The sequence below is a fragment of the Rattus rattus genome, chromosome 15 (assembly GCF_011064425.1).
Source record: "Rattus rattus isolate New Zealand chromosome 15, Rrattus_CSIRO_v1, whole genome shotgun sequence".
Lineage (NCBI taxonomy): Eukaryota > Metazoa > Chordata > Mammalia > Rodentia > Muridae > Rattus > Rattus rattus.
Genome location: NC_046168.1, coordinates 57,665,792 through 57,681,026, shown reverse-complemented (window position 1 = coordinate 57,681,026; position 15,235 = coordinate 57,665,792). Strand labels below are relative to the sequence as shown.

The following is a 15,235-nucleotide window of genomic DNA, read 5'->3' as shown; positions in this document are numbered from 1 at the left end:
TCCCCATTGAGGGCACGCGTGACAAGGCTGCACACACAGGTGCTGGTCCTAGTCGGAGCCCCAAAGGCAAGCATTGGGTTTCCGGTTCCGGGACTAACCAACCGCCGCAGAGGCGACAACTACTGTTTTGGAAGAGGCTGCGGTGGAAGAGGAGGAAGAAGAAGAGTAGAACCGGCCGGTCGCGCAAGCGGGATCCTTCCCATGGGTCCACCGGCCTAGAGCCGAGGAAGCTGCGAGCCTGGTGTCAAGCTGGTGAGATAGCGGTGGGAGTGGCGAGAGCTCAGGAGGAGTCTGTGGAGGCGCCGAACGATAGCGGGGAGACGCGAAGGGCCCTCACGTCAGGGGAAGGAATGGCTACTTCCGGATATTGAAAGAGAGGACTGGGGGGACTGGATAAGAAGACAGAAAAGGAAAAGATGTGGCTCAGGACATTGACGGTGATGTTGAGATTATAGGACCAGGATGGCCAGGAGAAGAAGAGAGAGAACGTTCAGAGAGTCATTGGGCCTTCGTGTTAACAGGATAGAAATGGGGTCCCAAAGCTGATAATGCAAGGATAGGGCCTCGAGACAGTAGAAATAGTAGGGTTAGAATAATGAGGGACTGGAGACTCGTGGCGGACAAAAAGGAAGTAGAATGTCTGATGGTTGGGAGGCTATGGCGTTGTCCTGGAACACAGGCTAAGAAATAGAGAGGCAGGTCACTGTGGAGGAACAAGGAAGTTTCACAAGATGATAAGAGAAATGGAGAATGATACGTACAGTTAAGAGAAAGAGTAGCTAACACTGGCCATAGGGGTGAGCAATAGAGACATTTGAGACTGAGACTGGAGAGGAGTTATGGATCGGAATAAGTGAGGGAAAAATAAACTTTGGGGAGAGCTCTTGAACGTAAGGGGAACAGAACACATGAGAGGCTTCCAGCCTGAGAAATGGCAAGAATGTTTGATCCAGTGTATGGAGGAATCCAGGACTCAGACACAGAGATGCAGCTAGAACACTGCAAGACATTGGAAATTAAGGTGAAGGAAAGTTTAAATGTGTGGTTAGAACACTGATGTAGTATCCTGAGAAGGAAAGAATTGGGGACCTCTTACCCAGAGTAGGAGGAACAAGTCTTCTCAGACTGAGGAGGGGTAATATACATGTTTGGAGGAGAACAAAAAGGAGGGATGGGACTGTTAAGTCAAAGACTGGGAGTATTTCCTGCACCAAGGACATACTTGTGCTAATCTGGGGTTAAGTATTAAAGGAAACGTATGGCTTTTGTGGCCTGGAAATAATTGGCCACTTTTCCCCATACTTTACCTTCTTCCAATCTTGCAGGCTTCTGAAGCATCTATGGCTGAGGCCTGGCAGGACTGCCCAGCCCTGGGCCCTGGCTGGAAACGCCGAGAGGCCTTTCGAAAGTCAGGGGCCTCGTGTGGACGCTCAGACATCTATTATCGGAGGTAACGGGTGGGCTGTGGACAGCGTTCAGTGGAGTTGGACATCGTTAGTAATTAAAGGGGGTGGTGTGTTTAAATCTATGGATGTGGTTAAAGTTGTGCACATAGTCCTTGTTAAAAGTTTTGTGTTTTCTTAATCACCCATTCTTAATAAAGTTTATTTGATCAAAGTCGATACTCACAGTACATTTGTGATTATTCACAGACACACATGGGATAGCTAAAGAATTTGAATTGCCTAGTGCATATATTTGGAATCAAAGTTGAATAAGAACTCTCATATATTCTCTCTCTCTCTCATTCTTTCTGGTTCTATAAACTGGTCCACCGTCTATTTAGAGCCATATTTTTGTTGTTGGCAAATTTGTTGTTTAAAATGATTCCCAAATCAATTGCTGAAGTATTTTCTAGTGCTCCGAGAGCAAGGATACTGCCTTTTCTCCTTGCCAGATAAGCTTCTTACACGCATGAATTGCAATGCTATGCGGTTGAGTTACAGAGTTCAAAATCAGAAATGGTCCATCCGGAAAGAGAAGAGGAAGCATGTTGAGATGTGTGTGAGGCTGCTCTGGAAAGAGCAGATACTGTTGTAGGGTATTTAATCACACTGTGAACCCTGGGATTAATTGTATTTACTGGGGGAAAACCTGGGGTTAGCTGTGGTGTGGCTGAACCTTAGGTCAAGAGGCAGAACAAGCAGCCAGTTGACAGGAAGTGAGCATAAGATTATTAAAGAATTATGGAGAGTAAGAGGTAGTCAGAAGGGTGGACAGAGGGATCCACAGGGAGTAGAAGGGAGGACATTCAGTTTGAAGAAGGGATTTTGCATGAGTAGGGACTACTTGGGCTGTCAGCTGAGGAGGAAGGTCTGCTGGGTGCTTTCTCTGCCTCTCCGAGCTGTCATGCTCTCACCCCAGCCTCTGGCTCCCAAGTCTTCCTTGGTAAAATCGAATGCCTGAGATTTTGTTTAAACACCACAAAATTAGGAACAACTTACTGAAGCTTCAAAAAAGTCGGTAAACAGCAAAATTTGTGAAACGGTGAACCAATAGGCAGTAAAGCCCGGTGACCTGCATTGTTCTAAGGAAAGCCAAAGACTTGTCAGTGGGCACTAGAGAAACATAAACGTCTCAGCGGATGCTGGCTGGCTTGCATGTTTCAGAAGGTGATATGATGTAAAAACATGGTACTTATAGTACAGGTTCTGTACGGCAGGTATCTTTAGAAAAACAAAATATCAGCAGGCAAACCTAGATAAAACATCCTCTAAAGCCAGTGGTTCTTACTCTTTAACAGTCCTGGAGTCATTCGTAAGAAACAAATGTTACAGTGTTTTTAAGCAAAGACACATAAAACAGGACTATTGGTCAGTTGCTTGAAAATGTGTCAGGCTTGCTGGAACCAACCCCCCGTGTCTCCCGTAGGCAGAGTGTTCCTTGTTGTAAGAATTCAGGATTTGTAGCAACTAAATAATATATAATTATCATATATGATGAGAATTGACTCTAAACATGTCAACATTATAGTTTATAAGCATGGTATTACTGATGCAACTATTAAAAGTTTTACACTCTTCCTGTATATTTAAGTTGCCATTTCCCTAGAAGAATGTAATAAAATTTCTTATTTTTTTTTCACATGAGCTTGTATAAAAATTAAAAACCTTCTAAGTAATTGTGCATGTACATATGTACATGCATCAGGTTAGTAAATGAGTTTGTTACTTTTGTGGATGCAGGTAGGAAATGTGTTACTTCTGGGCCAGCAATAACAAAGTTTCTCACAGTAGGATCAGAATCCATAATACCATGCTTTTGACATTTCTCTGAATCCCAATTCCCATTGGATGATATGAAGAGGGCTCAGTAGTCTCTGTGCTGTACTATGCCTAGGAAAGGCCCCCTGTCTGTTTGAACTTGTATAACCAAGTATCAGTTCAGTAAGTGCCCTTTTCTCCTGGGAGAGAGGACTCTTTCTAAAGTGACTTGTTTTTACAAACAAGGAGTAGATAGTTTGTTTCGAGAGACAGTGACTGCCTCTCACAGCTCAGAGGTGAAAAGACCCGGAGCACCGTCCTTCAGCATTAATGATGCTTACACCGTGTTTTGCATATAGTTTCATTTTCGTGTTTTAAAGATATTTCTGTTACAAACTTTTTTGATTACTCATTTTTGCATGCATTACAACATATTTAAGTCCTGAGAGTGTTAGTAATGTTCATAGAGCCTCGAGTTTGTCACCACTCCATAAACTAAGCATGGCAGTTGGTATACTAATGAAATCCTAGCACTAGGGGGTAGGGGTGGGTAGAGACAGGAGGATTAGAAGTTCTGGGTCATGTTTCTTTATGAGACCTCCACCTTAAAGCAAAACAATACATATTTACGTGTTACTTTTTTTTTTAAAAAGATTTATTTATTACTTACATGTATGCCTGCAGGTCAGAAGAGGGCATAGGATCTCATTACAGATGGTTGTGAGCCACCATGTGGTTGCTGGGAATTAAACTCAGGACCTCTGGGAAAACAGTCAGTGCTCTTAACCTCTGAGCCATCTCTCCAACCTCTACATGTTACTTAATATTTCTGTATCTTGTATTGATTTTTACTTGTATAATTTTTTAACACTAGTGTTACATGTTGTAAGTATATTTATGTTTCTTTGTTTTTAGTATTTATTTCTGAGACAGGATCGCTACAGAGCCCTGGAGTTCACTAGGTAGACCAGGCTGGTCTTGAACTCAGAGAAATCCATCCCCCTGCCTCTGCCTCCCAAGTGCTGGAATTAAAGGCATGCAACACTGTGTCTAGCCTATGTATTGTGTCTATATACAGTTAGCAGTAGTAGTACAATCTGAGAAGTATACAGTGACTGCAGTTACACAAACCCAGGTGATACCATACACTGCTATACTATACATCTAAGCTATATTCATGTAGTTGTACATTGCTTACTACTACTGATACATTCTGAGAAACATGTTATTTAATGGGCTGTCATGTGAAGAAAACTAGGACATGGTAGTATCAGACAACATAATCTTGCAAGACCATATGTAGTTAGTGATGGAAGCAACATTGAGAACCATATAGCTGTATGTGTAGGCTGTGGTGTACTGTTCCTGTGTTGACTCCTACCTGACGTCCTGTATGTCATTTTGCTGTAGGCACTGCATTAATTAGACTTGTTTACAGCAACACCATTGCAGATGCCTAAATAATGCTTGTTGTTATGACATGAAAATGCTTAAAGTATTGCCAGATAATAGAACTTTCCACTGTATTATGATTTTATGGAATTACCGTGAATATGTGATGTTATAGATCAAAAGGGGGTTCACAGTTATATTATTTATTAACATTTTTATGCATGCTGGTATTTACATTCACATTTTGAGTTCCTGTTACTTACAGTGGGGTAGGCCTTGGGTGGGGCACACAGTCAGACTGCAGGCTGCTTCCTGCACCTCACCGGATGGGTGAGGATGTGTGAGTGGCTTGTCATTGTCATTGGCCCCATCTTGGTGCCAAGTCATTCTGGTTCATTCTCAGCCCCACAGGAGAAAAGATCCGAAGCAAAATTGAGCTGACTCGATACCTGGGCCCTGCATGCGATCTTACCCTGTTTGACTTCAGACAAGGCATCTTATGCCACCCAGTTCCCAAGGTACTTGACAAGGTTGGTGCCCATACCAGGGCAGTTGTGTCACATGACACCCTGGCATTAATCTGCATGCTTCTTGCCTTCATCTTCAGACCCATCCCTTGGCTGTCCCCAGCAAGAAGAAAAAGAAGACTTCTAAACCAGCCAAGGCTAAGAAACAGCAGGTTGGGCCACAGAGAAGTGAGGTCAGGAAAGAGACTCCACGGGAAGGAAATAAGGTCGCTCCTGCCACAGCTTTATTACCTGTGACTGCGTCTGCGCCTGTGCCTGTGTCTGCACCTGCGCCTGCGCCTGCGCCTGCACCTGCACCTGCACCTTTGTGAGTGTTGGCTACAGTGGCCAGGTGGGCAAGGCCAAGGTGGGATGGGAGGTGCTGATCCCTGCTCTTTCACTTTAGGTGCTGTGAGAATTGTGGAATCCACCTGTCATGGGATGGTATCAAAAGGGAGAGACGCAGGACATTGTGCAAAGACTGCCGAGGTAAAGGGAATTAGACAGGCCACGCTGGAGGCTATATGGTAGAGGCTTAAAGCATATCTGGAGTCAGCCTGTGAGCCCCACTCTTGCTATAGGTAAAATGGTAAAAGTTGGGGTGAAGGTAGTAGCTGAAGCCACATGTCTAATGGCCTGGTTTCCGTTTCTCTCCCTTCTTCTTCCACCAGCACAGAGAATTGCCTTCAACCGAGAACAGCGAATGTTTAAGGTAAGAACACTATGTCTGTGTAGTCTACAGGGAAGCAGTGTGTGGTAGGGCTAAGAGAGAGTTTAGGATCCATGCATTGGTGTTTGTTTTTTTAGATGGGGATTTGGCTGTTGGTTTGTTCATAGATCCAGTAATGGGAATTAATGTGCTATCAGTAGACATGGATGCACTTAACAGAGCACGTGGAGGAGGCATCGCAGTGGCCTTGGTGTTGGCAAGCTGGTCAGCTATGGCAAGGAGGCTAGTGGGAGACTGGCATAGTGGGGGTGTGAGCATCGGAGAGCAGCGGTCCTGGAGCCAGGGCTTCTGGGCTTACCCATCTGTCTGTGGCAGCGAGTCGGCTGTGGGGAGTGCACAGCTTGCCTGGTGAAAGAAGACTGCGGGGCGTGCTCCATCTGTTGCCTACAGCTTCCCAACGATGTGGCCTCAGGGCTCTTCTGCAAGTGTGAGCAGAGACGCTGCCTGCGGATTGTGGAGAAGGTGAGTCCAGTCACGTGGAGTGGGTGCAGGCTCACCTCAGTCCCTGGCCTTCGTAGCCCTTACTCCAGACATCATACCTCCGGCCTCCCCACAGAACCGAGGGTGTGGTGTGTGTCGGGGTTGTCAGACCCAAGAGGACTGTGGCCATTGCCGCATCTGCCTTCGCTTTCCCCGCCCTGGTCTCAAGCGCCAGTGGAGGTGTTTGCAACGGCGCTGTTTTTGGGTGAGTCAGGCTGAAGGGACTGGTGATGGTGGAGCCAAGGCTAGACCAGAGCTCACTCTGCTTTTAAATTCTTCACCAGCACTGCTGTTGCTTCCTGCCAGTCTGGCTTTTCCTGCCTCATGTCTTATTTTCTTTTCTGCCCCATGTTCGTCTCCTTGGTTCTGCCCACCTGCCTTTCTCTGCCAGCACCTTGCTCATCGCTTCCGAGGCCACCCTCAAGGATGCCAGCAGCGCCCTCCCCACGTTGTGGTTCCTCCCACTGTCAGTGCCTTACTGCACACTGCGTGACCATTCAGTGCGTGCTTTCTGCGCTCCCTGGGGTCCAGTGTCTACCCGTGCCGCCAGGCCTTAACTGATCTTTTGGCTTCTAGGGTAAATATGATCATAGTAAGAGAGGCCCGAGGGTAGCTTCTCGACGTCACTCTCGAGCCCCGCCACTTCCTCCACACGCTGCGTCACAGCATCCAGAGCCCACAGAACTGGTAATGCCCTGGTGGGCAGGGGGAAGGCACAATCCCGCACTCCTCAGAACCTGCCTGACCCCAGCCTGTTTGCCTCTGCAGCACATCAGCGACCAAACGCCCACAGCACCTGCTGAGTTCGTCTATGACTGTGTAGAGGAGGACGAGCTAGTGAGTGGCCCCGCTCCCTGGATAAGCCTGGGCTCTCCTGCTGCTTCTTTAACCCCAAGGAAGCAGATGCTGTACTAGAACTAGTAGTGGGTAATAGTGAGTACCAGGGTGGGATAAGCAATTATCGGGGAAGGAATTAGGAGTTAGCAGCACAGTGACAGTGCTTATTCTCAAATGAGCCGGCATCGATGGCTGGTGCAGCACAAGCAGGCTGAATAGTGACCATCACAAGGGTACAGAGAAACACTCATATAGCTTAAGTCAATACAGCTGGCGTAGGAGTGAGAACGGATGGGAAGTCAGCAGAGTCCTTGTGGAAGTGAGGTCCAGAGGTACTTGCTGTCTCCATAGCAGATGCTGTAATGCTGGCATAGTGAGTGGACCGTTCCCGAGTCACAGAGACTGAGGAGAGTTAGACTGAGCCTGGTGTGTAGCTAGCCCCTCCACGAGGGTGTTGAGGATGGCCCTTAGTGATGGCACCATCGTTCCCTCCACCCAGCAGCCCTATACGAACCAGCGGCAGAACCGCAAGTGTGGGGCCTGTGCAGCCTGCCTACGGCGGATGGACTGTGGCCACTGCGACTTCTGCTGTGACAAGCCCAAATTCGGGGGCAGCAACCAGAAGCGCCAGAAGTGTCGTTGGCGCCAGTGCCTGCAGTTTGCCATGGTGGGTGGGGCAGGAGGGGTTAGGTGCATGGACTAGGCAGGACCTGGCCCACCTCATGCCCCAGTACTTGGGAGTGGTGGCCAGGCCTAGTAGATGGGTGGGTGGTCTAGTAACTCTAGTTGAGGATGAACAGACATTGTGCTGGGGTAAATGAGTCCAGCTGGTACTGCCGTTGGTAACAGGAGACCGAGTGGCAGGCTCGGGTGAGAAGTCATGAAGCAGCAGACTGTGCTGGTCTGATGGGAACTTAGCAGGCTCACTGAGTAGGGCAGGTGGGCATGGGCGGTCCGATGGCACCAGCTGACCACAGCACCCAATCTTATTCTCACAGAAGCGGCTGCTGCCCAGTATTGGGCCAGGGTCTGAGGAGGAAGCAAGATTGCTTCCACATCATACCCACCAAAAGAGGTCTGCTTCTGCTCGACAGCTGCAACTGAGCTCTCCCTTAAAGGCTCCTTTGGCTGTGGTCACAACCCCACCGGGCCCTGTCCAAGATTCAGGGAAGCGGCAAGCAGGTAGTGGCTTTGTACTGCCCCAACCTGACACAGACCTTGTGTATTTACAAGAGGGTACCAGCAGTCTCATGCAGGTGCCTGCCCCTGCTGCAGCTTCCACAGAAAACCCAGCACAGGTAAGACTCTGGTCTTGCTCTTTCCAGCTCCACTACCCTGTGCCGTGGAGCTGAGACCAAGTCTGCTGTCATCTTCCCTCATGCAGGAGACCCAGGGCTCTGCCCCAGGTTGGGTTGTGGCCTTGCCCCAGGTGAAGCAAGAGAAGGCGGATGCCCCAGAGGAGTGGACAGCAGTCACAACCTTCCTGACTTCTTCCACGGTGCAGCCTGGCTTCCTTAGCAAGGTTAGGGCTGTCATGGGTGTCCGTTGGTGCCACACTGGTGTTTGGTAAACAAGAGGATAGTAATGTGATCGTGGCGCTGCGATAGAGCGATGGGTGTGCGGTTTCTGAGCATCCTGGTGAATTACCCAGCATCTCTAGCCTTGCTCTTCAAAGACAAGCGATGTTGCTCAGCTCATAGGCGACTGGCGATGGTTGAGAGTGGGAAAGGTTCACAGGCAGGGAAGCGACATCTCTTACTGATAGAAGCAAGGTCTGTCTGCACAGTGGACTAGCTGCTACAGAAACTTGCCTCAGGCAGCCCTGTCCTGATTCCTGCCCCTCCTCTTTCCAGGCGTCAGGCCTGGACCCTCCACCTGTGAAACGAGAGCCCCCTGGCCCTGAGGAGGATGGAGAAGAGAACAAAGATGATGTCTCTGAATCAGCTCCAGCAGAAGAGATAGGAGGGATTGGCACCCCAGTGGTTAGTGCTGGGGGGATGCGCCAACCCTACCTGACCTTGCCTTATCTCCTCCCACTATACTGACCTATGATGTTAATTCTTCCTCAGATCACGGAGATTTTCAGCCTGGGTGGAACCCGCCTCCGGGATGCAGAAGCCTGGTTGCCAAGGTGTGCCCCGTACAGTTAGGTGTAGGGATAGGGTGGGTGCTTCCTGGATATGCCCTGAGTTTTGAATCTAGGGTTAGCAATTTGATTTGGTGCAGAGGGACAGAAAGGTGTACAGCCAGTAAGGAAGAGAGACAGAGGCAGAGAGACAGACAGGAAAGAGACAGAGAGATAGAGACACACAGACAGACAAAGAGTGTGGGCATGTGTGTGTGCGTGCGAGTGTGCGTGCGTGTGGGTGTGCGTGTGTGTGTGTGTGTGTGTGTGTGTGTGTGTGTGTGTGTGTGTGTGTGTGTGTATACTCAGCACTGGTAAGATTGTTCCTGAGACCCAGCCTGTTGGTTTCACGGCTCTCGGGGAAGGAGCAGGATTGATGGTGCTCCATGATAAGATTTGAAAGAAAACAGATAAAGTGAGGCAGGTTTCAGCCTCCCTAAGAAAATCCTGGAAGGGTTAGAGTTGACATACATTCCTACTGTAGTCACTTTTTGTGGTCTAGAAGGCCTTCGGAGTCCCTAGGAGCCCACTATTAGGAGCTCTCTCTGCCCTGGTGATGGGAAGAGTGGGTATCACTTGGATGACACTGACTTGGCCAAGCAGTGGAGTTGGTTAGGGACTGGGTTTGATGTGGCTGTGCAAGCTGAGTCTATAGTTAGCTATGTGATCTCAAGTGGATCCCCACTTCCCAGAGCAGCCTGTGGGCAGACGGGGCTGTGCCTCTCACACCTCTGCTGTTGAGTTCAGCTATTGTGTAGAACTGTCCTTGTAAGTCTAGTGACAGAAGTGAGGACAGCTGCCATTGTGGTGGGAAGAGGACATCCACATGACCCCCAAGGTTAAAGAAGGGATTGGACCAAGCACCTGGCTCCCTTTGCTCCCACCATGAGTTTATCAGCTGGAAGCCTTGGTGGTAGTGTGCCTTGTAAATAGCAGCTGGCGATGGAAGGTCCTGCCTGGTGTAGAGCAGTTGGGGGCTCTCACTGGTAACTACACTGAGGAGAAGATATGGGACCCCTGCCCTCAGGGAGCTTAGGATTCTCTGGAAGATGGAGTTAGTACCCCTTAATGGACAGGCGCTGTACTGTTTACACTGCTAGTCTGTCACAGACAGAGAAGTGGCTGTAAGATGAAAAAGGAGACGTGGAGGAGACAGAAGAGGAAAGAATGGTTTGTGATCTGTGGTCTGTACATAGCAAACCTCATTCAACAGAGAGACCTGCTCCCTCTTCTCTAGGTCCAAGGACCTTAAAAAACCCGGAGCTAAAATGCAGTAGACTGGAGGCCTCTGCTGACTGTAGGCTGAAGGTGGTATTTGCAGACCGGCTTTGTGGAAACAACCCTGATCCTAAAGGGGCTGGGCCCTGGCCCGGCTGCAGAGCTTGTGTGGGAACCAACTCTAGGAGGAAAACCTACAAGCACAACCAAGGAGCAGCTTAGAGGAGAAGCAAGCTGGAGAGGAAGAGAAAGAGTAGAAGGCTGGTGGAACGTCTGCTCCTCCGTGGATCTCGATGCAGTGAGAAGTTGGATGGTAGGGTAGGGAAGGGTAGCTGAAGCCACTGCAGACAGCTCACACAAGCCACCTGCATAGCGTCCGTTGGTGGCCTCTGGATGACCTGGCAGTGTGTCTGAACATTTTCTCAGGGAAACAGCAGTTGCAATGCTATGTGAATAAAGGGAGAAAGAAATTGTTGTTTGCTGAGCTCCTGTGGAGCCAAGCAACTCTTAGCCCTCACAGTAGTCCTTAGGAACACACTGACGTTATGCACTTTTGCAGGCAGGAAATAGATTCAGAAGAGACGAACTTTCCCGGTGTTACACAGCTAGTGTTGCTACATTCTAGAAACATGCCTAGGCTATAAAAGCTTTGTTCTTTAAGCCACTAAATTGTTAACTGCAGTCTTCTGTGCAATAATGTACGTTACAATAACAGTTTCAGTGACTTTGAAACAGCAGTGGGGCACTCTGAGCACTGTAAGATACCCGTTCCACTTGGCCTCTGTGGTCTAGGAGATGCCCAGGCTGTGGGTGAACGGGTCACCTTCTTGTTAGGCCCTGGATGCTGCATCAGTTCCCTTTGTTCTGAGTGTGCTCCCCACCGCTGGCCCACAGTTTGCTATGCCCAGACACTCTCACTTCAGGCAGAGCAGTGCATGGCACTAAAGCTGTCAGCCTGACCCCTCTTTTCCTGACAGCTTCTCTCTGATGACCTCTGTGCTTGTTTCCTGCCCCCAGCCCAAAGGTTTGTTAGAAGACTGAGTGGATTTATGCACTGAGTCCTGCCCAGAGACCAGTCTCGACTCAGCCGTACCTCATTTTCCATCCTTAAATGCCAAAAAGTGTGAAGTTTGTTACTTAGCCAGCTTTACGGGCGAGGACTGGGCACCTCGTCATATGTGTGTTCTGTGCACCCCGTGTGTTAGCTTTGTCCCAGCTCTGCTGCTTTAGTAATGCAGATATGGGTCACTCTGTTTCCAGTCCACAAGACAGAGGTCTGCCACCTTGTTTTCTGCCTTTGCCCTGCTTTGCTAGTTGTGTACTGGATCATTCTGCTCTTCAACCCTAGAGCTCACCACTTGTCCCTAGTATCCTGGTAGTTCGGACAGTGGTGTATTAACTTGTCTTTGGTTGGCATTTGACTTGTGAATGAAGATTCTGATTACTATGTGTGTTTGACTAGGGGACAATCAAAAGATCAGAACCACTACAACAAAGGCTGATGTGTGCATGTTAAGGATGTTTTATGTAATTTGCGGAGATGGCTTAGCCTCTAGGGCTGTCATTTGTGTATAATACTAGGACTTAAAGTGTTCAGGACAGGGGGTCAGGAAGGGAAGGTGGAAGGACATGGAAACCTTGGACAAGAGTTGGAATTCAAGAAGATGGCCTGGAACCCGTGCCGTGTCTCACCGCCTCCAGCTTCAATGATGTTTGTATCCTGCAGAAGAAGCTAGTGTCCTTAGGAGCATCTGGCCTAGGACTAGAGAAGCTAAAGGAAGACCCAGGGAAATTGTAGCCGCTGAAGGCCTGGCTGTAGGACTTGCTTTTTCCCCGTACCAAGGTGAGACAGCAGACTAATGACAGCTTGTATGAACTGCAACATGCTTGCTGTCCCTGCACCAACCTTCCAAGTGTTAAGAACAGCCTGCTGCTGCTGCTTCACTTCTACTAGCCACAGCCTTTCTGTGGATGTTCTTAACTGGAATGTATGGGGAAGGATCCCAGGAAGCATAGTCTAGTCAAGGTGACATGTTAGAAAGCCACCTTACCATGACTCAGCTCCATGAGGTCTCACCACTCACCTGAGGATAACGTAACAAAACTACATTGCTGAAAAGGTAAAGCTGGAGACCATGGATTTCGTAATGGTCCCAGCAAGTAAAGAAATCATGTCCCGCTGATCCAGAACAGTCTTGCTGATCTCAGCTGTATTTGTGTTATTCATCCAAGTCTTGAAAGCTTAGCCCACTGTACATAATACTGAGATTCAGAAGTGCAGTTTTATAAAATGCATCAATATATATTACAAGTGATAAAATATCTCCGGTTTACTATGGACTTCGATGCTGAAATATAGAATTGAGTATACTGTGGAGAAGCCAGTCCTTTTTTGAGTTGTTTTTTTTTCGAAGTAGTATAGTAGTTGGAAACAACTTAATCATTTCTATTTCTAAGGTGTTCTATTGTAAAGTTATTTTAAAACAAATTCTCCTGTTCTATTACTTGTTTTTTCTGTTAGTGTTTCTTTGTGGGGATGTTTGGTGGTGGTAACAGTGTTGACTGCTGTGGGAAATTGGGATAGTGGGTGTCAGGATTATGGTCAGTTGTGTTATTTCCCCCGGCTTCCGTGGGGTGGCTTCCGTGGGTGGCTGCAGGCTGAGGCCTGACTGCACTTGTTGCTTATCCCACCATGCAGCCAGTCAGGCTCCTCCGGGCCTAGGCTGCTTGAGAATGCCATTGGGTAGCTTTTAAAGCTGGTGCCAGCTGCCGTGGGGCAGAGCCTCTGCCTGCAAAGCCCTTTGATGTTTGGAAAAGCTGGTTTTACTCTTGAGAGAGTGGTGAAACGGTCTAAATGAGAGCTAGTGCGGCCAGGCTCATGGGCTAACTGCTCTTCTGTGTGAGCTCAAGATGGTCCTGTGATGTCTGCAAGCACTGGCTGCCTCTAAGGGTCAGCTTCCCTGGGCCTTCCCAGACTCACCAACAAGACCTCTGTGGCGACCCAAACCCTGGTCTCTGGGGTTCACAAACCCTGCTGAAGGGATCTGTTCCCTCTGTAGAGGGTGTGCTGGGGGTGAGGGGCCACCCACCTGAAGGCCACCACTGAGCACTCAGTTGAGGGAGCTGCCTCTGGACATGGTCTGGAAACCCAGACAGCCTCTTAATTTTTTTTCTTTTTTTGTTTCAGGCTACATAAACTGTTAGCAGTAAATGAAAATGAGTATTTTACTGAGCTGCAGTTGAAAGAAGAAATATTGTAGGAGAGAAAAGCAATTATTATTAAGAGAAGAAAGACATTCTTTTGTGGCTGAAAAGCTGAACCTGGAATTCAGGAAATGGAATCTAAATCTAGAGATGTACCATGTAGAAAATCTGAAGTGGGTGGGTTACAAATAATTAAGCACACTAATTTGAAGAAAACCATCCTTAAACATGTGTACACATGGATTGCACTTAGTATCTGTCAGTGACTGGCCTTATTACTGTCCTCCCCCTTCCTCTTCTTGTTCCCCCATCCCTCTTAACAGGGGCACCACAGTAGCAGTCAATTTGCTCTTAAGCAGTGTAACTCCATTTTATGGTTACTAGGAGCTCAACTCTGGTTTCCATGTATGCTGAAGACCATCTAGTTTCCTGGACTGCATTGCCAGTTTTGCCTGGGATCCCGATTCTCAAGAATTGAGTATCTGAACTTCTGATCCGAAGCTCATTCCTCCAGTCAGACAACTGCCCTGCTAGTATTTCTGATCTGCCCTCTTCGTGTGTTAGCCCAAAGTGTGGGCCCCATTTTCTGTTCAGTGCAGTAGGAAGATTTTGTTCACAGATCTTACTGGTTGCGTAGCTCGACAAGGCACTTCGGCTTCCTGAGCCTTAGTTGACTTCACTGCAAACTAAAGCCAATACCCTCAGTTCCTTCAACCCTGTAAGAATTTTGTCAACCTCAAAGGTTGTTTCTGGAAATACTTTGCAAATTGTAAAAAAAAAAAAAAAAAAAGAGAGAGAAACAATATAAGGTTGCCATGTGATTATTGTTGCCATCAAGATTAATTTCAAGGTAGTAAAAATTTAACCTCAAAGCTCCGCTAACTTTTCCCGTGTGTTTAGGTCTGGTACATGCAATACTAGTGAAATACACTGAGTTATGTTTTGACCCTTAGAGTTAAAAGGTCTTTTAGGTCCCCTCCCCATCCCATCTGTCTTTCTGGTGAGCCCTGGAGGAAGAGAGGAAGGAGGTGTTCCCCTGCTGGGCAGTGGATGGGTGGGTTGAGGGCAGCATATTGCTCTTATGGGCCAGTGAGACTGCTTCCACTTGGCCCGCCCACCTTCACTCTAGCGGCACGCGGGGGCGGGGTTGCCGCACCATGGCAACCGGCCTCTGCGTCAGGGAAGTAAACTCCACCGGGCTTTCTAGTTTCCTCTCGCCACCATCCCAAAGAGACCCGAAGATGTACAGCCAGCGGTTTGGCACTGTCCCAAGGGAATTTAAGGGCCCCACTCCCAAAGCGGTGATCATAGTAAGTACAGGGGATCTTTGCGCAGGGAAACTTAGGACTTTTTCAATCTCCTGATGGAGCCGGACCTGGCTGGGTTCCTTCACCTGGGACACATCTGGGATGCAGCGAGTTTTGAGGAAGATAAGGTTGTTGCTCACCTATCTACCATTATATCCAAACCCTTTCCCCCAACCCCCAGCTACAATCACCACTTGGGACCTTGGTGTTTTTGTTTTTTCTTCAACATTCCT

The 15,235-nt window shown here is 48.2% G+C and overlaps 2 protein-coding genes across 11 annotated transcripts in view; both read left to right on the top strand.

The window, feature by feature from the left end:
* Positions 1-3: 3 nt before the first annotated feature.
* On the top strand, positions 4-14,485 carry Mbd1 (methyl-CpG binding domain protein 1). 10 transcript variants are annotated; one of them, XM_032885410.1, is made up of 17 exons: positions 4-252; positions 1,326-1,450; positions 4,999-5,113; positions 5,203-5,429; positions 5,508-5,590; positions 5,773-5,813; positions 6,147-6,293; positions 6,388-6,516; positions 6,703-6,777; positions 6,888-6,998; positions 7,080-7,148; positions 7,648-7,815; positions 8,147-8,446; positions 8,533-8,670; positions 9,002-9,130; positions 9,218-9,279; positions 10,511-14,485. In XM_032885410.1, exons 2-17 carry the CDS (start codon positions 1,341-1,343, stop codon positions 10,548-10,550), a joined length of 1,944 nt encoding a protein of 647 aa, XP_032741301.1. In that variant the 5' UTR covers positions 4-252; positions 1,326-1,340; the 3' UTR covers positions 10,551-14,485. The 10 variants fall into 10 exon arrangements, 9 of the variants coding, with proteins under 9 accessions (XP_032741301.1, XP_032741302.1, XP_032741297.1 ...); XR_004385864.1 differs by lacking the exon at positions 6,703-6,777 and having other exon boundaries at positions 5-252; positions 10,511-12,334; positions 13,679-14,485; XM_032885411.1 differs by lacking the exon at positions 6,703-6,777 and having other exon boundaries at positions 5-252; positions 7,651-7,815.
* A 129-nt stretch (positions 14,486-14,614) lies between these two features.
* Cfap53 (cilia and flagella associated protein 53) overlaps positions 14,615-15,235 on the top strand; it is a 65,418-nt gene continuing 64,797 nt past the window's right edge. The window contains exon 1 of the mRNA XM_032885413.1: positions 14,615-15,005. Within this exon, the coding sequence (XP_032741304.1) occupies positions 14,853-15,005 (153 nt within the window). The 5' untranslated portion in view covers positions 14,615-14,852. The remainder of the gene's footprint in view (positions 15,006-15,235) is intronic.

What these genes read in the sequence shown, in the direction of transcription:
- Mbd1 (XM_032885410.1), top strand. Translation starts at nt 1,341, where the DNA reads ATGGCTGAGGCCTGGCAGGACTGCCCAGCCCTGGGCCCTGGCTGGAAA. An exon ending in TATGCCACCCAGTTCCCAAG is followed by an intron (nt 5,114 to 5,202) that starts GTACTTGACAAG and finishes CTTCATCTTCAG; the next exon opens with ACCCATCCCTTGGCTGTCCC. An exon ending in GAGGGATTGGCACCCCAGTG is followed by an intron (nt 9,131 to 9,217) that starts GTTAGTGCTGGG and finishes ATTCTTCCTCAG; the next exon opens with ATCACGGAGATTTTCAGCCT.